The 22,840-nt window shown below is 36.1% G+C and overlaps 1 protein-coding gene and 1 long non-coding RNA gene across 29 annotated transcripts; one reads left to right on the top strand and one right to left on the bottom strand.

Annotated features, from left to right (window-relative positions):
• Positions 1 to 450: 450 nt before the first annotated feature.
• On the top strand, positions 451 to 10,316 carry LOC133862777 (small ribosomal subunit protein uS3z-like). 28 transcript variants are annotated; one of them, XR_009899290.1, is made up of 10 exons: positions 451 to 656; positions 779 to 926; positions 1,537 to 1,708; positions 3,959 to 4,013; positions 5,060 to 5,111; positions 6,145 to 6,199; positions 8,321 to 8,440; positions 9,506 to 9,560; positions 9,676 to 9,800; positions 9,923 to 10,316. XR_009899290.1 is itself a non-coding variant. In XM_062298651.1 (6 exons), exons 1-5 carry the CDS (start codon positions 627 to 629, stop codon positions 7,252 to 7,254), a joined length of 309 nt encoding a protein of 102 aa, XP_062154635.1. In that variant the 5' UTR covers positions 451 to 626; the 3' UTR covers positions 7,255 to 7,288; positions 9,506 to 9,523. The 28 variants fall into 28 exon arrangements, 4 of the variants coding, with proteins under 4 accessions (XP_062154635.1, XP_062154636.1, XP_062154633.1 ...); XR_009899294.1 differs by lacking the exons at positions 1,537 to 1,708; positions 5,060 to 5,111 and adding an exon at positions 7,234 to 7,288; XR_009899293.1 differs by lacking the exons at positions 1,537 to 1,708; positions 5,060 to 5,111 and adding an exon at positions 7,234 to 7,353.
• Positions 10,317 to 12,550: 2,234 nt separating this feature from the next.
• On the bottom strand, positions 12,551 to 16,528 carry LOC133862779 (uncharacterized). The gene is made up of 3 exons (XR_009899307.1): positions 16,045 to 16,528; positions 14,198 to 14,269; positions 12,551 to 12,924 (listed from the first exon to the last, which is right to left on the bottom strand). It is a non-coding gene; the product is annotated as an uncharacterized LOC133862779 (long non-coding RNA).
• Positions 16,529 to 22,840: the final 6,312 nt, after the last annotated feature.

The following is a 22,840-nucleotide window of genomic DNA, read 5'->3' as shown; positions in this document are numbered from 1 at the left end:
GGCCGAAGATGGAGAACGACGGTGATGGCCTGGCAGTACCTAGTGGCCGGAGATAGAGATGGAGATGGAAGTCGACGGTGGGGGACCTCGTCGGAACCGGAAGAATGACGGTGGGGGACCTCGTCGGAACCGGAAGATTGACGGTGGCTCGTGCGAAAGAACGACCGAGCTCGGAACGGTGGCGGGCAGAAAGACGGTGCTGGGCTCCGAACGGTGGTCGACGGTGGGAAGATTTTGGGTAGATGGAGAGAGGGAGGGAAAATTTGGGGGGAAGCTCGGGGAAGAAAAGTGCGAAAATGAGAAAGACGAGGTGTTGCTGCAGGTTTTGTTTTCAAATTTTGAAAATTTTTAATTTCCAGTTTTTTTTTTTTTTTTTTTTTTAGTAAAAAATAAAAAAAAAATATATAAAACTGGCATGGCCCTTTCCACGTAGGAAAGGGCCGGGCAGGGGCCGGTAAGATGGCCCCTGCCTATCATTACTCCTCAGTCTCGCATCACCACCTCCTCTCTCACTTTCTTTCTAGGGTTTCCCAGACCAAAAAAATATATAAAAAAAATACACAAAGTAAGAAAAAAGAGAAGCAGCAGTTGAGAATTTTCTTGGATCCAATTCGCTTCACAACAATATGGCGACTCAAATGAGCAAAAAGCGAAAGGTCTCTCCTTTCTTTTCCTTTCCTGCGCTTTCTCAGCATCCAAACAGAATATTATTTTATTTTATTTTTTACAGTTTCTCGGTGCTGAATTTTTGTTTTTATGTTTGTTTGTGTTTCTGTAGTTTGTGGCTGACGGAGTGTTCTATGCGGAGCTGAATGAGGTGTTGACGAGAGAGCTCGCGGAGGACGGCTACTCAGGCGTTGAAGTTAGGGTTAGGCCAATGCGGACCGAGATTACCATCAGGGCCACTCGGACTCAGAACATTCTGGGTAAAACATTTTTTCCTTACTCTGTTTCTTGTTTGATTCCCGAGAAAGTGTGGGAAAATACACGGGGCTTCTTTTTTTTTTTTTGAATTTTGAATTTTGCCGCAATTTTAATTTGTAACTATTGAGGACTCTGAAATTTGTAGAAAAGTGTGATTCAATGAGCTTAATGCAGTTTTTCCTAGCTAAATTTTTTTCCCACGATTATTTCGATTAGGGTATTATTTCTTAACACTGGACTCTGTTGGGATTCATTGGGACAAGTATAAGCAATGAAAGAGTAATCGAAGCAGCCGATCCATATCCTGCTGTTTGGTTGATGAGATTATGTGCAGAAAGCAAAGTAATCAACATTTTATGTGATAAACCAATGATTGTTATTTGGCTGATGGAACTAACGTGTTTTACTCAATTCAGTGGACTACAAATTTTTGGCACATGTTGTGTTCTATGTTTCCAAGAACATAATTTCCGTGTGCCCATAAGCTGCATTTGGTTGCCAAAGAAAATTCAAGAAAAATGTTGTACTTGGTTTAGCTTGTTACATGGGGTTAGTTTCTGTTGGAGTTTAGAGGTTAAGTTCTCTGATTATGCTTCTGATTGATGGGTTTAGGTGAGAAGGGACAAAGAATTAGGGAACTTACATCTAGTGTTCAGAAGCGTTTCAAGTTTCCTGAGAACACTGTTGAGCTTTATGCTGAGAAAGTGAACAACAGAGGGCTCTGTGCCATTGCTCAGGCAGAGTCTCTGCATTACAAGCTTCTTGAAGGGCTTGTTGTCCGGAGGTATGTCTCAAACTTAAAAAATTGTGCCTTCATTTTTTGTACTGCTGGCTCTAGAACATGGATAAATTTCAAGTCATAAGTTGTACAGATAGATTTTGTGTTTATATTGGTTTAAAATTTGAATTGCATGATAGACTTCCGTTTTTCTAGCCTGTTATTGGTCCCAGCTTGTGTATTGCTGGGACCTGGGGAATGTTATTTTCTTTTTGTAGTTAATGAAATGTGCTCGGGTTGTTAATCTGTTGATCACAAAGTTGAAATTTTATCATCTTTTCAAGTCAGATTAGTGAATAATCTCTCTCTTAACAAACTATTTCAGTTTATATCTATTTCATGCCTTTCAACATAAATTTTCATGTTATTCCCTTAAAGCCTACAGATGTCATTTTTGTGGCAGACAATCTTTAAAAACTTAAAAAGTAAGCTTTGCTAACTGACATACCAGCATGCCTTAGCAATGCTGAACTGGTCCACAGACCTTGAACCAATTGCTTAAGACCAGTTACTCCACTTTAATAACTATTTTGACCTACTAGGGTCTTTATAAATTTGCTGCATGACTTCTCCTTTCATTGTGAGGGACTTTATTGAGATTGAACTGGATCGCTTAGAACCTTTATGAGAGAAAACCATTATTTGTCAAACATCTCCTCAATTATCTCATGTAGTTAGCATTGATTTTACTTCTCCCTTTTCCAATAGTTATTGGTCGCAGATCATCAACAATGCTTACAGTGAATATATGGAGTTTGTAAGATCCTTGAACTGTTAGTTAGTCCTTGGAGTTCGCGAGCTCCAACATTTCATCATATTCCAGGCATCATCTGTGGAACCTCATGCACCAATTGCTTCTGAATCAATATGATTATCTCTCTCTCTCTCTCTCTCTCTCAATCACATGCCTATGTGCACATGCATGCTCACATGGTTTAGGTGTAAAACTTGTGAACCAAGTAAAAGGTTGAAACTGCTCAGAAGTATTTAAGCCTGTAAACAATTAGAGATTTGGCATATTCATTAAATTTCCATATGGTTTCTCCTTTGGCTCTGGGATTTGTGGAATCTTTGTAAACAAGAATCAGATTTGCCGAAAAATTCTTCATTTAATGCATCTCTTGTTGTTAGCATTGATATACTCCCTTTCCCCAAAATAATGGGTTAACAGGATCTCAATAATGCTTAAATTAAATATTTTGAGCTTGTTAGTCTCTTTGAACTGTTATTTAGTTCTTGGAGTTCGGTATATCCATGTCACTGTGTCCAAAATTCAGGATATCCATTGCCTCATGAATCAGCAAGATTGCTCTGTGTGTGTGTGTGTGTGTGTGAAGCATGTGCACATGCATGCTCACATGGTTTAGGTGTAAAACTTGTGAACCAAGTAGAAGGTTGAAACTGCTCAGAAATATTTAAGCCTTTAAACAATTCGCGATTTAGCATGTTCATCAAGTTTCCATATTGTTTCTCCTTTGGCAATTTTGTAGAATTGTTGTAAAGAAGAATCAGATTCACCGAACAGTTCTTCATTTAATGCATCTCTTGTTGTTAGCATTGACATACTCCCTTTCCACAAAAATAATGGATTAAGAGGATCTCAATAGTGCTTACATTAAATATTTGGAGTTTGTTAGTCTCTTTGAACTGTTATTTAGTTCTTGGAGTTCGGTAACTCCTAAATTTCATAGTATCCATGTCAGTGTGTCCAAAATTCAGGGTATCTATTGCCTCATGAATCAGCAAGATTGTTTTCTCTCTATATATCTCCCTCTCCCGTAGGCATATGCAGACATACATGTTCCCTGACATATTATGGGTATGTAATGCGGGAAATGAAGTTTTGAAAAAGGTCAAAATGGCTCATAAGTATTTACACCATGAACTTATTGTGAGAGAACCAGCTGGGAAGTCTTCTTTATGTCTGACACCAGAACAAATGGGATCGGTGAAAAAATGATTTTGTTACGATGGTTTCTGCACTTGGTATACATGAACTGCTCGGGAAAATATGCATATACACATTATTGAGCTACCAACATATTTATGTTTACTTGTTATTCCCTACAAGTTTCTTATTTGTGCTTTCTTTTTATCAACGTCCTACAGTGATAATTCTTAAAAGATGTCTTAGGACCATATCCGTGTTGACTTTTTGAATAATATGTGTTCTTGTATATTTATGCTATAATTTTTTTTTCTTTTACTCGTGGTTTTTATTGTGTACTGAATCACCGTTCACCTTTTTGTTTTTAGGGCTTGCTATGGGGTTCTTAGATTTGTCATGGAGAATGGAGCAAAAGGATGTGAGGTATGTAAAGAAAGAATGGGGAATGGAGTAATAGGGAGGGTATCTATTGCCTCATGAATCAGCAAGATTGTTCTCTCTCTCTCTCTCTCTCTCTCTCTCTCTCTCTATTGCTCTCTGAAGCATGTGCGCATGCATGCTCACATGGTTTAGGTATAAAACTTGTGAACCAAGTAGAAGGTTGAAACTGCTCAGAAATGTTTAAGCCTTTAAACAATTCGCGATTTAGCATGTTCATCAAGTTTCCATATTGCTTCTCCTTTGGCTATTTTGTAGAATCTTTGTAAAGAAGAATCAGATTCGCCGAACAATTCTTCATTTAATGCATCTCTTGTTGTTAGCATTGACATACTCCCTTTCCACAAAAATAATGGATTAAGAGGATCTCAATAATGCTTACATTAAATATTTGGAGTTTGTTAGTCTCTTTGAACTGTTATTTAGTTCTTGGAGTTCGGTAACTCCTAAATTTCATAGTATCCATGTCAGTGTGTCCAAAATTCAGGGTATCTATTGCCTCATGAATCAGCAAGATTGTTTTCTCTCTATATATCTCCCTCTCCCGTGGGCATATGCAGACATACATGTTCCCTGACATATTATGGGTATGTAATGTGGGAAATTAAGTTTTGAAAAACGTCAAAATGGCTCAGAAGTATTTACACCATGAACTTATTGTGAGAGAACCATCTGGGAAGTCTTCTTTATGTTTGAACCAGAACAAATGGGATTGGTGAGAAAATGATTTTGTTAAGACGGTTTCTGCACTTGGTATCCATGAACTGCTTGGGAAAATATGCATATACACATTATTGAGCTACCAACATTTTTAAAAACATATTAATATTTATTTCTTATTCCCTACAAGTTTCTTATTTGTGCTTTCTTTTTATCCACGTCCTACGGTGATAATTCTTAAAAGATGTCTTAGGACCATATCCGTGTTGACTTTTTGAATAATGTGTTCTTGTATATTTATGCTATAATTTTTTCCTTTTACTTGTGGTTTTTATTGTGTACTGAATCGCCTTTCACCTTTTTGTTTTTAGGGCTTGCTATGGTGTTAGATTTATCATGGAGGATGGAGCAAAAGGATGTGAGGTATGTAAAGAATGAATGGAGAATAGAGTAATAGGGAGGGTATCTATTGCCTCATGAATCAGGAAGATTGTTCTCTCCCTCTCTCTCTCTATTGCTCTCTATAGCATGTGCGCATGCATGCTCACATGGTTTAGGTGTAAAACTTTTGAACCAAGTAGAAGGTTGAAACTGCTCAGAAATATTTAAGCCTTTAAACAATTCGCGATTTAGCATGTTCATCAAGTTCCCATATTGCTTCTCCTTTGGCTATTTTGTAGAATCTTTGTAAAGCAGAATCAGATTCGCCAAACAATTCTTCATTTAATGCATCTCTTGTTGTTAGCATTGACATATTCCCTTTTCCCAAAAATAATGGATTAAGAGGATCTCAATAATGCTTACATTAAATATTTGGAGTTTGTTAGTCTCTTTGAACTGTTATATAGTTCTTGGAGTTCGGTAACTCCTAAATTTCATAGTATCCATGTCAGTGTGTCCAAAATTCAGGGTATCTATTGCCTCTTGAAACAGCAAGATTGTTTTCTCTCTATATATCTCCCTCTCCCATGGGCATATGCAGACATACATGTTCCCTGACATATTATGGGTATGTAATGTGGGAAATGAAGTTTTGAAAAAGGTCAAAATGGGTCAGAAGTATTTACACCATGAACTTATTGTGAGAGAACCAGCTGGGAAGTCTTCTTTATGTTTGAACCAGAACAAATGGGATTGGTGAGAAAATGATTTTGTTATGATGGTTTCTGCACTTGGTATACATGAACTGCTTAGGAAAATATGCATATACACATTATTGAGCTACCAACATTTTTAAAAACTTATTAATATTTATTTCTTATTCCCTACAAGTTTCTTATTTGTGCTTTCTTTTTATCCACGTCCTACGGTGATAATTCTTAAAAGATGTCTTAGGACCATATCCATATTGACTTTTTGAATAATATGTGTTCTTGTATATTTATGCTATAATTTTTTTCCTTTTACTTGTGGTTTTTATTGTGTACTGAATCACCTTTCACCTTTTTGTTTTTAGGGCTTGCTATGGTGTTCTTAGATTTGTCATGGAGGATGGAGCAAAAGGATGTGAGGTATGTAAAGAATGAATGGAGAATAGAGTAATAGGGAGGGTATCTATTGCCTCATGAATCAGGAAGATTGTTCTCTCCCTCTCTCTCTCTCTATTGCTCTCTAAAGCATGTGCGCATGCATGCTCACATGGCTTAGGTGTAAAACTTTTGAACCAAGTAGAAGGTTGAAACTGCTCAGAAATATTTAAGCCTTTAGACAATTCGCGATTTCGCATGTTCATCAAGTTTCCATATTGCTTCTCCTTTGGCTATTTTGTAGAATCTTTGTAAAGCAGAATCAGATTCGCCGAACAATTCTTCATTTAATGCATCTCTTGTTGTTAGCATTGACATACTCCCTTTTCCCAAAAATAATGGATTAAGAGGATCTCAATAATGCTTACATTAAATAGTTGGAGTTTGTTAGTCTCTTTGAACTGTTATATAGTTCTTGGAGTTCGGTAACTCCTAAATTTCATAGTATCCATGTCAGTGTGTCCAAAATTCAGGGTATCTATTGCCTCTTGAATCAGCAAGATTGTTTTCTCTCTATATATCTCCCTCTCCCGTAGGCATATGCAGACATACGTGTTCCCTGACATATTATGGGTATGAATGTGGGAAATGAAGTTTTGAAAAAGGTCAAAATGGCTCAGAAGTATTTACACCATGAACTTATTGTGAGAGAACCAGCTGGGAAGTCTTCTTTATGTCTGACACCAGAACAAATGGGATTTGTGGAAAAATGATTTTGTTACGACGGTTTCTGCAATTGGTACACATGAATTGCTTGGGAAAATATGCATATACACATTATTGAGCTACCAACATATTTAAAAACATATTTATGTTTACTTGTTATTCCCTACAAGTTTCTTATTTGTGCTTTCTTTTTATCCAGGTCCTACAGTGATAATTCTTAAAAGATGTCCTAGGACCATATCCGTGTTGACTTTTTGAATAATATGCGTTCTTGTATATTTATGCTATAATTTTTTCCTTTTACTCGTGGTTTTTATTGTGTACTGAATCACCTTTCACCTTTTTGTTTTTAGGGCTTGCTATGGTGTTCTTAGATTTGTTGTGGAGAATGGAGCAAAAGGATGTGAGGTATGTAAAGAAAGAATGGAGAATGGAGTAATAATGAGGGTATCTATTGACTCATGAATCAGCAAGTTTGTTCTCTCTCTCTCTCTCTCTCTTGCTCTCTGAAGCATGTGCGCATGCATGCTCTTATGGTTTAGGTGTAAAACTTGTGAACCAAGTAGAAGGTTGAAACTGCTCAGAAATATTCAAGCCTTTAAACAATTCGCGATTTAGCATGTTCATCAAGTTTCCATATTGCTTCTCCTTTGGCTATTTTGTAGAATCTTTGTTATGAAGAATCAGATTCGCGAACAATTCTTCATTTAATGCATCTCTTGTTGTTAGCATTGACATACTCCCTTTTCCCAAAAATAATGGATTAAGAGGATCTCAATAATGCTTACATTAAATATTTGGAGTTTGTTAGTCTCTTCGAACTGTTATTTAGTTCTTGGAGTTCGGTAACTCCAAAATTTCATAGTATCCATGTCAGTGTGTCCAAAATTCCGGGTATCTATTGCCTCATGAATCAGCAAGATTGTTTTCTCTCTCTATATCTCCCTCTCCCTTAGGCATATGCAGACATACATGTTCCCTGACATATTATGGGTATGTAATGTGGGAAATGAAGTTTTGAAAAAGGTCAAAATGGGTCAGAAGTATTTACACCATGAACTTGTTGTGAGAGAACGAGCTGGGAAGTCTTCTTTATGTCTGACACCAGAACAAATGGGATTTGTGGAAAAATGATTTTGTTACGACGGTTTCTGCAATTGGTATACATGAATTGCTTGGGAAAATATGCATATACACATTATTGAGCTACCAACATATTTAAAAACATATTTATGTTTACTTGTTATTCCCTACAAGTTTCTTATTTGTGCTTTCTTTTTATCCAGGTCCTACAGTGATAATTCTTAAAAGATGTCCTAGGACCATATCCGTGTTGACTTTTTGAATAATATGTGTTCTTGTATATTTATGCTATAATTTTTTCCTTTTACTCGTGGTTTTTATTGTGTACTGAATCACCTTTCACCTTTTTGTTTTTAGGGCTTGCTATGGTGTTCTTAGATTTGTTGTGGAGAATGGAGCAAAAGGATGTGAGGTATGTAAAGAAAGAATGGAGAATGGAGTAATAATGAGGGTATCTATTGCCTCATGAATCAGCAAGTTTGTTCTCTCTCTCTCTCTCTCTCTCTCTCTCTCTCTCTCTCTTGCTCTCTGAAGCATGTGCGCATGCATGCTCTTATGGTTTAGGTGTAAAACTTGTGAACCAAGTAGAAGGTTGAAACTGTTCAGAAATATTTAAGCCTTTAAACAATTCGCGATTTAGCATGTTCATCAAGTTTCCATATTGCTTCTCCTTTGGCTATTTTGTAGAATCTTTGTAATGAAGAATCAGATTCGCCGAACAATTCTTCATTTAATGCATCTCTTGTTGTTTTTTTTGATAAGTTTTATTTTTTTAAGAATGATATTTGATTAAAGAAATTGAAGTTTATGACATCTCTTGTTGTTAGCATTGACATACTCCCTTTTCCCAAAAATAATGGATTAAGAGGATCTCAATAATGCTTACATTAAATATTTGGAGTTTGTTAGTCTCTTCGAACTGTTATTTAGTTTTTGGAGTTCGGTAACTCCAAAATTTCATAGTATCCATGTCAGTGTGTCCAAAATTCCGGGTATCTATTGCCTCATGAATCAGCAAGATTGTTTTCTCTCTCTATATCTCCCTCTCCCTTAGGCATATGCAGACATACAGTTCCCTGACATATTATGGGTATGTAATGTGGGAAATGAAGTTTTGAAAAAGGTCAAAATGGGTCAGAAGTATTTACACCATGAACTTGTTGTGAGAGAACCAGCTGGGAAGTCTTCTTTATGTCTGACACCAGAACAAATGGGATTGGTGAAAAAATGATTTTGTTACGACTGTTTCTGTACTTGGTATACATGTACTGCTTGGAAAAATATGCATATACACATTATTGAGCTACCAACATATTTAAAAACATATTTATGTTTACTTTTTATTCCCTGCAAGTTTGTTATTTGCGCTTTCTTTTTATCCACGTCCTACAGTGATAATTCTTAAAAGATTCCTTAGGAGTTAGGACCATATCCATGTTGACTTTTTGAATAATGTGTTCTTGTATATTTATGCTATAATTTTTTCCTTTTACTCGTGGTTTTTATTGTGTACTGAATCACCTTTCACCTTTTCTTTTTTAGGGCTTGCTATTGTGTTCTTAGATTTGTCATGGAGAATGGACCAAAAGGATGTGAGGTATGTGAAGAAAGTCATTTTTGGCTCTTGTCTTGCAATTCCCTGATAAATCAACATGTTTAGTCTGTTTTCTTTATAATAAGAGTTCTATTTTGTCCCCACATTCTGGTTATAGTTAGTGGTAAGCTCAGGGCTCAGCGCGCCAAATCTATGAAGTTCAAGGATTGATACATGATATCCGCTGGTCTGCCTGTCAATGAATATATTGATTCTGCTGTGAGGCATGTGCTTCATAGACAGGTTGGCTTATTCAATCTTTGGCACTGGATTCAAAATTCAATAAATACAATTTGCATGCGAACAACCTGCTGAGATATTTAAGTTGTCTTTTAGTTGATGTTTTTGTGTCGATTTGTTTGCAGGGTGTTCTTGGCATCAAGGTGAAGATAATGCTTGATTGGGATCCCAAGGGCAAGGTAGGCCCCAAAACACCCTTGCCTGATATAGTTACCATCCACTCACCCATGGAGGAAGAGGACTACAACGTTAGGCCCGCACTGGCAACAGCTAATATACAGGTTGCAGTATATTAAACTAGTCTCTCCCCCCTCCCTCTTCCGTAGCTTTGACTTTGTAGTGTCCAGGACTAGAGAAGAGGCGTTTTGAGAGGCCTTCTGCTCAATTCTTTTAAAGATGGGGCTTTTTAAGTTATGGTTCCATTTTTGTTCTTTTATGTTGAGTTGTTGACTGGTGAAGGGATCTGTTTTGCCTTTGTTTTTAGCGGTTGGTATCTTAATTGCTGTTTGTTTGGCGGTGCATGCCTGAGTCCTAGCATGGATGGAGCTCCTTATCCTTGAAATGTCTCTCTCTCGTGTCCCGTGATGGAGAGAAGGGGTAGCTGTAAAGCCCGATCCCGAGTGCATTTCATTGTCATGAAAGAAGTGGGAAGAAGAAAAGGCCTTTGATTCGAGCCACTTGGTCGAGGTTCAAGGATGTGTAAGCCGAAGCAAAGCCATTGGCACAAGTGTGGACTTCGGTCTTTTTGGGCTATGAGGTGATTGCGTTCTCTGTTTTTATCATTTCAAATTGAATTTACCAAAAAAACAAAGTTATTCAAAAATGAAACATTAGAAGGAATATTCACTGGCCAGAAGAATCTGACCAAGCATTTGGGGGACAAGAAGTAATAGGAAAGGAAAAGACGAGGGTCTACCCAATGGCACGTAGGACCTATGTCATGTTGGTCATCACTTAGGCATTTGTTGTGTCACGTGTTTTGGGTGCAGGACAAAGGTGCCAATATGAAGGGCCGGTACCACCTACATGAGACATTGATACCGAGGGACAGAATTGGCATTCACTATTAGATCAATTTAGAGAATAACTTATATAAAGATGTGGCACAAACTAGGTTTTTTGTGCCCTCCAATAGCATTAAGCCACATCATCATGAAATTCTAGACGAAAACACTATAACGAGAATAATTCTATGAGGTCATGACATAAAATAGGGCTTTTGTGCCCCATCAGCCCAATATAAGAAAATGAAATGTTGCTGAAACATGGGATCATACCAAATGCATTACTCATTTGTAGACACTAACCTTCAAAAGAAACTCTCTCTCTCTCTCTCTCTCTCTCTCTCTCTCTCTGTGTGGGAAATTTTGAAGAAAAAGCCACTGCCCAGCCCCAAATTTGCACCACCACCACTGTTGCCGGACTCTACCACCACCTCCCAAACTGGACCGCGCAAACCCAGGCCGAACCTCTTGCAGGAAAAGAAAAGAACATGTAATTGTGAGTGGTCTGAGCCTTAGAGATTTTTAGATTGATGTATCGTCGAGAACTATAATATTTTAGGAAATTTGTTTTTCGCATTCCAGTGATAGCAAAGGTTGGCCAACGCTGAACTAGCATTAGAGCATTTTTAGTGAACTCATCAAAATAGCTTTTTGACTATTTTGGTAAGCTAATTTGTTGAAAGAGTCTAAAATGAGTTCCCTGTAGTCTCACCAATTTGGTGAATAATAGTACTCACCACTATTTACTCATCAAAACAGTAAAAAATTAATTAAATTTTTTCTTTTTATTTTATTTTATTTATCTCTTACATTACACACAACCTCCCCTTTGAAAAATATTATTTAAATGGAATAATGACAATGGATAGCTAAAATGATGATACTACTTAAGGTGTTTTAAAAAAGTTGATAGTTAAAATAAGAAAAAGTGATTTTTAACTATTTTGACTACTAAAATTTAATAAGACTACTAAGAATGCTCTTGAGATGTAGACAAGATCCCGCCACTCAACAATATCCTACATATGCTACAATAATGATGGTCCCTTTCGTAGACGTAAATATCGAACCAATGGATTGTGTGTGGCCACCGAAACGGCAGTAGAATTGAGTAGTCCGAAAAATGTTGGGGGTAAATTCAAAGTGGCAGGAGCCTCTGGGGCTGACTACATGGACGCCAAGATCATCATCTACTGATTTACAGGGAACTGATGCAATTTACCTACAAGATGGTCAGTTGAGCAACAAGGAAAGTTGCTTATGTTTGCAATATATGCACTTTCCTTTCAAGCTCATCAATGTATCGCATCTTCCTTTCCTTTTATCTAAGCAGCCGACTGCCTGTTTGTCAGCATGATTTTCTAGTGTTACGCATAGCTATAGCTCGACAAAAATTGAAGAGGATGAGAAAAATACATCTCCAAGACCGAAACAGAGAGAGAGATCACAATGTTAGCATATTATAAATCAAATGCTAATTTAATAGCGGAATGATTGATCGTAAATACTTCCAACCATGTTTTGCTCAAACGTATGAAGAAAGATTATGCAAAAAGAATTTTGGAGAGGTTCTTCTAATCTATGCCTACTGAATGTCGTATTGACGGAGTACACGTGTTGAGTATTTATAAGCTATATCAGAAATCCCTTCATTCAAAAAATTAAAGAGTGATGATTGATTTTTGTGACGACCCTTTTATATATATATATACAAAACGTAAAACGAGTCATCGCAGTGGCACGACTACGTGTCGCTCAGCCAACATATGGCACATGCCCCATAACATGTACCTGATAATCAGAGTATAACATACATCTATCTATGCAGCGGAAAACATAAATCTGAATAGCGGAAATTACAACTTATACATCTATCACAAGTTAATTACAACAAAGAGCCATTTAACATCTATCTGTTTGAGTCTTATTAACACTATAACAATAATGGCTTAACAAAGAATAAGTGACACAAACGTCACAAGCCATACCAAACCTATAAAATAGTGGACAACCTGTGGTCCGACAATTACAACTGTCGCGGCGAGCTTCAGTCATAATATCCCAAGCACACTGCTACAGACCCATCGACCATACCGAAGTACCTGCAGCCAAAGAAACATCATCTACACGGTTGTGGTGGTATCCACATCCGCATAGGTGAAATAATGAGTTCACCGCCTTAGTATACCTCATACTAAGACCTCAGTGGTATAAGACTAACTGAGTTTTCACAAAGAACCAACCCTTATTTATTTTTAGTCGTGCGAGCACTATATTAGCCACAATTTACCAACAGCTAATGCAGCAAACACCGACTATTTAGAAAATATTTAAAACATACTATATAGCTGTGAACATATGTAGAAGTTCCAGACATCCCTCCTTGGAAGTTTCTACATATAGACCCCTCTATAATAATACTTTTCACTGGTCGCTTGGACATATGTGCAGACGATCACTCCATCACAGATATCACGTATACACATAGGTCTTAAGCAAAGAACATGGCATCTTACTTTTCCGTACTAGGATAACATCCTTCAACAAAACACTCGCAACACCATCTCTAATCGTATTCCAGCTTCATGCCTTGACGTCAGTAGATCATGAGAGCACTAGAGTTAAACTCAATCATGCTATCACGTCTTTCCTGAAGAACAAGAACAGTCAACCTTCTTACTCATAGACATGCCATTACTCGCACCTGGGTAGTCATGTATCCATGTACTTTCAAGTTCAATGTATGATATTAACACATGACTATCCGATAGAAATATACATAAGATCTTTTTCATGAAGACTCTTATGCATACCAATACGTCTAGTAAAACTACTCATAACATAAAAAATCTCTCACAAAACAATGCTATATATGCTATGCATGCCTCAATGTGTTGCTGATACTGCCTCAATGTGCTGATACTGTTACTCTGCTGATACTGTTACTCTGATATGTATGCTCTATACTACATGCTCAATGTTCCGTGCTTGACCAGTATATATTTCCTACTGTGTCACGCTAAAATCATGCAGTTGTTAAATCACGTCCTCTCAAAACTAAACAAATCCAGCATTTAATCCAACACTTTGAAATCATTCAAAACTTAGTTTCTTTATCAAATCTGCGCAGTTTCAACATGACATGTTCTCAAACAATTTGCATAATTTAAATCTCAACCGCAGAACTCAACACTTTAAATCTAGTCAATACTTTTCACTCTTGCACTATTTCTTAAACATCATTGATATAGTTTAAACATGATCGAAACTAATCAAGTCATCTCAAAGCATATACATTTCATCATATGGTTGGTTCAGTTTCATAAACAATATATATATTTTGATCAATCCAATACATATAAAAATATATATTTTCTCAGTGAGTGGAATACCCACCTCGGCTGCATTGGACTCCAACTCGAACTCTACATTGGAGAACCCATTGAAGTCTCCAATTATAACACGATCCTGCAAACATTGATAGCATTAGACTATGCTATTGAACCTAAACTCTATGACACAGAAACTACCCGCTTGCTCACGTGTCACGTCACTCGCTTATGAAGCTAGCTAGGTACCTTAAACTATTATTAGGTCAATCATTGATTATAGATCCACATCTTATCTTGTTTATTACTACACAATGCATTTACTATTTTTACTAGTGCATTTATCTTTGTTGTTTAACATTATTATTCATAACCCTTTTTATGGCCGCTTGTTTTATTTACCAAGTTAGCAATATATTTTGGACTCATATATATGCATATGTACATATACATATATACATGTACACATACAACACTTAAACCTAACCAATGATACTCTAAAATACTTAGTATACATGGGTATGTGGATTAGGTACTTAGTTGCCTTATTATCATATTAATTTAGTAATTCTCATTAGATTAGATTACAATTACATATGGTAGTATATTTATTAACTAAAGCCAAGTATTGTTCTTAGGCTCTAGGTTTGTAATTTATTCCATTTCTTTAACCATTAAATACAATTACTATTATATTTACTACTTTGTCCTTTTAACTAAATGTAGGCATCCTCTAGACTATGTAACCATAATGATTTAATCAAACTAAACTATCAACTCGTATTGCAATATTATACCTTGTGCCCAATCTTGATGCTTATTCATTGTATTACCCCTATATTTATTTCCTATTTAAGATTACCATTCTTAACATTCACTTGTTCACAAACAATTTCCAATAGCCACAACCATGTCAAAGGATCAACCCACACTAAAACCTTCATCCACATAAAGTCTCCTAGCAAAAAGGAGCCTTAATTATTAAAACAACTCCAACCTTTTGGTCCTCTAATACAACACTACCTCAATTCCACTTCGAATTCTTCTTCAATCAACCATCAACAATCTATTCTTAAAAATCACAACCACCTTCACATCAAACTCATTGGAATTAAGAGTTGCCAAATCAACCCAAAACACCAATCACTCCAATCCAACATTAAACTCAATCTCTAACAAGTAAACATAAACCATTGACATCATCAAATTATCCATCACACCACCACCATCTACAATTTATCAAATAACTAGCAATCTATATCCTCCAACAACCACATTCCCAAGTTAAGGTAAAGTCCTCACAACCAATCCATTATAAGTTCAAATCTAACTTCTTACTAAATAAAAGCCTCAAGACATAATCAAAACACTCAATTAAACAATCGGAAGTCAAAGACCCCAAGAGAACCAACCAAAACTCCACACAATCACAACAAGGAGATCAACAAAACCTTATAAGATTCAAATCACTAATCCAACACAAATATCATATAATCATAGCCATCTATAACCAAAATCACAAACCAACTCAAATAAACCCCCAAAATAGGACACTTTCGAGCCTCTACACCCTACGGGTTCCATCAAAATCATTAAGAATCACGTACATATATTATGCCATTCAATTTCCAAAACAAAGGAAATAAATCAAATACCAAAGACCCAAAATCCATCTCCAATTCGGCTAATACCCCCACATGAACCCTAGATTTCAACCTATAAATCAAACTCCAAAGATAACCCAAATCAATTCTATGAAAACCCATACCATAAATTCGAACCCACATGTTGCAACAATAATCATAATCAACCGGCCAAACAGTAGAGAAACCCCAAATAAAATCATGAAACCCTAATTTCAACAATCAACAATTAATCTACAAAATTAGCAACTAGGAATTAACAAGAAATTACCTAGAGGATTTTCCTAGAAAATCCACCGGAAATCGCTATTGGACCGCCGGAAAATCGCTCCTGGAGGACCGGGTCTTCCACACGGTTCAGCGGGTCATGGGTCACAGGTCTAAGGGGTTCTGGGTTACGGGTCTTCGCCGGAAATCCACTGGAGCCGCCGTAAATCGCGCCGGACTTCACCACCGAAGGATCGGGTCACACGGGTTCTCCCGAATTCGTCGGGTTGCACACACGGGTCACGGGTTTCACTCCCGGGTCTGGCGGGTTCGACGGGTTTCCACGGAAATCTCACGGGTCTCCCTCTCAATCCCTTATCTCTCTCTCTCTCTCTCTCGCATCTCTCTCTCACTCGATTTCTCTCACTCTCTCTATTGCCGTCTCTGTGGGTCGCTCGGCAGAAGAATGAAGAAGAAATGAAGAAGTAAGAAGAAAGGGAGAAGAAGAATAGAAGAGAAAAGAAAATAGGAAGAGGGGGGGCGGGTGCTGATGCATGATTGAGGGGAGAAATATCTCCCCATTAATCCATAGCCACACACGTGGCTATGGATAAGGCCAAACTTTGGTCTTATTTAATACTAGCCCCTATCATTTCTAAATTGCACTATTACCCTATCTTATTTTATTATTTTATCCTAAACTCATTTTATTTTAGATAACACAAATATTATCACTTAAAACCTAATTATTAATCTCATCTTATTTAAAAATATAAATCATTAAATGCTAAATACCTTATTATTTTTTTTTTGGTCTTTACAATTTTTCTCCTTTTATCAAGGAAAAAAATCAGTACACTATTAGGATAAATAATTCACATGATCTCCCATGTTCAGATACAGTTGGAATAAGTTATATTTACTGATGTGCCATTAGGGGCATATATGGTATTTCTAACATTCTTCCACTTGGCCTTTATGACACATAATTCCTTATTATGTTTAGTTTTACAATATGACCATTACTTAATTTATTCCAATCATTTATGGACACTACAAAAAAAAAATGCATTTATGGACGGTTTTTTTCTAGATGGTTTTAGAAACCATCTAGAAAACAAAATTTACAGATAGTTTTTTCGAAACCGTCTGTAAAAAATTTATTATGGACGGTTTGATTAAACCGTCCATAAAATTCCAGAGTAAATTTCCAGACGGTTTTTATAAACTATTTGTAAATTTATAGACGGTTTTTTTTTTCAAAACCGTCTATAAATGTTATTCCCAGAAAATTTTATGGACGGTTTTTACCAAACCGTCTATAAAGTTTCAGTAAAAGAAATCGTTTGGAATTATTTTTTTCTCACGCCATGTCATCAATCCGCGTAATGTCCCTAGATTTCACCATATCCATCCAATTTTTTTCCTAACTAAAATCACATCCATCCATTTCTTTTGAAAGCCAAAAAATTTCCCAGCCAAAATCACACCCCCAATATTCAGTGCATTGTAAACAAACAAACACAAAACCCTAACCCTCCAGCCCTTGAATTGAGTCAATCTGATTCCCAATCAAACGCATACTGCCCAGAGGAAGTCGACGTGGGAAAGGCTTCTTCTTCATCGGTCTTCTCCCACTACGACAACACCCTCCAGCTCCTCTACTCCAGCTGCTAAGTCGGTTTCATGTTCATCCCCACCGGAAAGATCGACCCCGGTCAGACCTAGTCCTTCTCCTTAACGGCCCCGGAAACTATCGGAGCCAGGGGGCCCCAACTTGCCAATGATCGGTTCCGCATGAACCTGTGGGGCTTCTTCCGCGTGAACTTTGTCTCAGGTTTTGATTGGATTTGAGTGGCTGGATTTGATTTGAGTGTTGATCTGGGTGTTGATTTGGGTGTTTCCGGCAAGATTTGGCTATCTTCTTCGTCGTCGATCGACCCGGCGGCATTTTTTCGGCTAGATTTGGCCGACCGTCTTCTCCGTCGTTGACAAAAATTAATATAATGAAAATAATATCATTTGTAATTAATATATATATATATATATATATATATATATATATATATATATATATATATATATATATATATATATATATATATATATATATATATATATATATATATATATATATATATATATTTAAAAATAAATAAATAAATCCAGACAGGACAAAAAAAAATTACAAAATCTGGACAGTTTGGTCCCAAACCATCTAGAAATCCAAATAGTTTTGCCCAAACTATTCAGAAATTCATTTCGCGACTTTATTTTCCTAGCGTTTTTTCTGCATTTCTGGACGGTTTAAAACTGTCCAGAATTTCCCTTCTTTTTTTTTTTTTTTTTTTTTTTTTTTTTTTTTTGTAGTGGGAATCCTCCCACTCACACAAGGAATACTACATATAAATCTTAGCAGTAAAACTATATATAATAAGCCGTCCTTTCCATGTATTACATATATCATAATCTCTAAATGGGTACTATATGGGTAATCAAACTTTATGAATAAGCTTCCCATAAGTTATTCAGGTCCAACTTTAATTTCATCCATATGGATAAGGTAACAAATGTGCACAAAACTTTATTAACAATAACTTGATGTCTATAAACTAATTAGAAAGAACTAGATACAAAATGAATTAATGAGCCCCATATGCTCTACATGACTTTTAAACAGTTTTACCGATAAGCCTTTAGTCATAGGATCTGCAATCATCAATTCAGTACTAATATACTTAATGATCACTTCATTCCTTTTGATGTTCTCTCTCGCACGAAGATACTTGATGTCGATATGCTTACTTTTGCTTCCACTTTTATTATTCTTAGAAAAGAACATATACCCTAAAGTAGATTTCCTACTATCTACACATCCAATAAAATCTGAATTTGAATATCCAACCATCTCCAAATGGTCAATGTGTCTGAATGTCAAACTGTAGTCCTTAGTTCCTTGCAAATACCGCATGACTTTCTTTGCAGCTTTCCAATGTTCCAATCTTGGGTTGCTTTGATATCGACCCAGCATTCCAATTGCCATTACAATGTCAGGTCTAGTGCAGACCTATGCATATAATAGGCTAGGACAGGCAATTTCGACACGAACACAATATGAAATTAGCGGGTTTGGGTCATAAACGGGTCGACCTGTTTATGACTCGTTTATTTCGATCTGGCGGTCGTGTCACGGGTCACTCGTGGGTGACCCGCCAGACACAGTTATGTTTTTTATTTTTTATTTTTATAAAGGAAATGGGATTAGGTAGGACCGTAGGATTGGATAGAAGAAAAAACCAAAAAAAAAAAAAAAAAAAAAAAAACTAAAGGAGTCATGCACGCAGAAGAGAAAACCAAAAAAAAAAAAAACAAAAACCTAACTTCTTTTTTTCCCTTCAGGCTTCACTCTTCAGCGACGCCCTTCACTCTTCACTCAGTCTTCAACTAATCAGCCTCTTCTTCTTCCTCCATTGATTTTCATTTTTCCACTCTCTCCTGCTCGACGCTCTCTCTCTCTGTTCTCCGCTCGCAGCCGCTCTCTCCCTCTCTCTGCTGCGCCGCCAACGTCGCTTTGTCACTTTCTCTCTCTCTCTTCCACCAATGTCACATCCGGTACCGGTATGTTAATCTTTGTTTATTTGTTAATCTTTGAAAAAATTGTTTATAACCTTCCAAATCTAATATATTAATCTTTGTTTATTTGTTTATAACTTTAGTACCAAACCTAATCGGCTAATCATGGATTCATGAGTTAAGATTTGAAAAAAAAAAAGAAAAAAGATTTTGCTGACTTTTGGTATTCCGGCAAGTCTCAGCCCCTTGTTTTCTGCTAATTTCTTAGTCTATGTATATTTGTGTTTTCAAATATGAAACAATGAGTGAATTCATTATGTCGTATCTTCTGCCTATATCGGTTTCTTGTTCTTATTATATGTTGGAGTCATCAACTAATTATGTACTATACTTCTTCATTCTTTGAGAGTGCAGAATTTCTTTTGTAGGATTAGAAGAAATTATGTTCAGATTTAAGTATAAGAAATTAGGTGCAGAAATTCTAACTTACTAACGATTATGTGTGTAAGTGATTAACGAAGATTTGGTTGTATTCGATGACGATATGGTTGAAATAAATACAATGGGAGATTCTTCTATTCATACGAATTCGATGACGAAAAAAAAGGTCCAGAAGGTGTCAGGAAGACCTCAACAGTTTGGACCCATTTTGATGAACTTCCTTCTACATATCCAAATGACACAAAGATATGGGCAAAATGCAAGTTTTGTGATCATAAATATATAGCTAACAGTTCACATGGAACTGGAAATCTACAGAAGCATATAAAGGTTTGTGGGGGAAAAATGATCATGATATTCAGCAAATACTTCTATCTAGAGATCAAGGAACTCTGTCAGTAAGTGCCTCAAAATTTTGTCCTAAAAAATATAGAGAATTGTTGGTTGGTACGATTATTAAGCATGACTTACCTTTTTCATATGTTGAATATGATAGTGTAAGAGAAATGCATAGATACTTGCGTAGTGATGTACCATTAATTAGTAGAAATACTGCTAAGGCTGATTTGATTAAGATGCATATGTTGGAGAAACAAAAGGTTAAGTCTTTGTTAAATGTTTGTCCTGGGATGATTAGTTTGACATCTGATTTCTGGACTTCTTTGACAACTGATGCGTATATTTGCCTTACTGCACATTTTATTGACAAAAATTAGATATTATCTAAAAATGTGTTAAGCTTTTCATTCATGCCCCCACCACATAATAGTGCATCTTTGGCTGAAAAAATATATAGTTTGCTAGAAGAGTGGGAGATTGATAAAAATGTTTCCTCTATAACTTGCTTCTGAGAATAATTTGTGTTGTGAATCTCAAATCAAAATCAAACGTGAAGAAAGCTCTTTCTTGTGAAGGTGAGTTGTTTTATATGCGTTGTTGTACCCATATTCTTAATTTGATAGTGCAAGATGGATTGAAAGAGATCATTAATGCTATCTAAAAGATTCGAGATAGTGTTAAGTATTTTAGAGGATCACAAATGAGAAAACAAAGTTTTCTTCAAGCTGTCAGTCAAATGTCATTGGACAGTAACAAGGGGTTAAGACAAGATGTGCCAACTAGATGGAATTTGACATATCTTATGCTTGAGAGTGCAATTCATTATAGGCGTGCTTTTGCTTATTTGGAGATGACTGATTAAAACTATACGTTTTGTCCTAATGCACTTTAGTGAGAAAAGGTGAATGATATCAATAGTTTCTTGGATTGCTTTTATCATGCTACATGTGATTTTTCTAGTACCAAATATCCCACAGCCAATTTATAATTTTCCGTAATTGCATTGATTTATCTGAACTTGAAGCAAGAACTTGTGAGCGAAGATGGGTATAGGAGATTAATGGCAAGTCAAATGATCTCTAAATTTGAGAAATATTGGTTAGAATTCAGTTTAGTGTCGGCCATTGTAGTTGTCTTAGATCCTCGTTACAAGCTGCGCCTTGTAAAGTACTACAATATGAAGATTTATGGAGCTGAATCTCAAGAGTATAAGAATATGACGAAAATGTTAACCAAACTTTTTATGGAGTATAGTGCTCCTACGACTTCAAGCTCCACAGTTGTTCAGCCCCAAGAAGACTCAGATTGGGAAAAAGGTGAATAATATCATAAGTTTCTTAACTTGTTAGTAACTTAGTATATATACTCATAACCACTTATTAATTTTATGTTTATATTATTTCTTTTCATGTAGGATTTTCTACCATTTAATGGAGTCGATGCTGATGCACAAAAGACTCAATTAGAACTTCATTTAGATAAATCCAAGTATTTGGATAAGAGTACGACATTTGACATCCTTTCATTTTGGAAAGGAAATGAATTTGGCTATCCTGAAGTAGCTGTCATGGCTCGTGATATTTTGAGTATTTCTATTTCTACTATTGCTTCAGAATCCACTTTTAGTATTGGTGGATAGGTGATTGATCAGTATAGGAGTTCACTCAAGCCTGATATTGTTGATGCATTGGTTTGCATTAGAGATTAGTTATATGGAGAGCAATGTAATATTAGTTATTTGCATATTTAATTTTTTCATTTACTTTTTTTTTTTTTTTATCTTACTTTAATGACATTAATTTCTTTTATCTTTTGATATAGAATAAACTTTAATGGTGGATAACGAAGAAGGGGATGTTTTGACATTGAATAGTATCAATTCCTATAACATTCCAAGTTCATCTGGAAAATGAGCATATTTGTGGGTCATTCAAGAGTGGACAATATGGGGCAAAAATGGAAACCCAATTTGTATTTATAAATTTGTAATGATGATGTAGTTTTTTTTTTTTTTGTTATTTGATTAGACAATTAAGCATATTAAGTGATTTGGTGCTAGCCTACTAGGAGTTTGATTTCTAGAGATGAATTGCTAAAACTATTATTATTTTATTTAAACACAAAAAAAAAAAAAAAAAACCAAAAAAACCGACAAAAAAAAATCACTTTTAATCTAAACGGGTCAAGTCGTTTCGACCCGATACGACTCATTATGCTAAACGGGATTCACGGGTCGTGTCAGGTGACCCGTGAAAATTACCGTGTCATGTCGTGAATGGGGCTCCGACCCGTTAACATAAACGGGTCGTGTTTGGGTTTACCTTAAACGGGTTGACCCACAAACTCATTTTGTCAGCCTTACAATAGGCTGTCAACTGTAGATGCATATGAAATGTTCTTCATCTGCTCTTGTTCCAATGCATTTTGGGGACTTTGATCATTACTAAATTTGTCTCCTTTAATGATAGGTTCTATAGAAACCGAACAGTTCTTCAGTCTGAATCTCT

This window comes from Alnus glutinosa, chromosome 3 (assembly GCF_958979055.1).
Source record: "Alnus glutinosa chromosome 3, dhAlnGlut1.1, whole genome shotgun sequence".
NCBI classification, from domain to species: domain Eukaryota; kingdom Viridiplantae; phylum Streptophyta; class Magnoliopsida; order Fagales; family Betulaceae; genus Alnus; species Alnus glutinosa.
Note: the sequence above shows the minus strand (reverse complement) of the source record. Positions and strands in the feature narration are given on the sequence as shown.

Excerpts from the sequence above, each read along its gene's own strand:
- LOC133862777 (XM_062298649.1), top strand. The coding sequence starts at position 627 with ATGGCGACTCAAATGAGCAAAAAGCGAAAG. Across the intron at positions 657-778 it reads AAATGAGCAAAAAGCGAAAG|TTTGTGGCTGACGGAGTGTT; the intron begins GTCTCTCCTTTC and ends GTGTTTCTGTAG. Across the intron at positions 4,014-6,144 it reads ATGGAGCAAAAGGATGTGAG|GGCTTGCTATGGTGTTCTTA; the intron begins GTATGTAAAGAA and ends TTTTGTTTTTAG.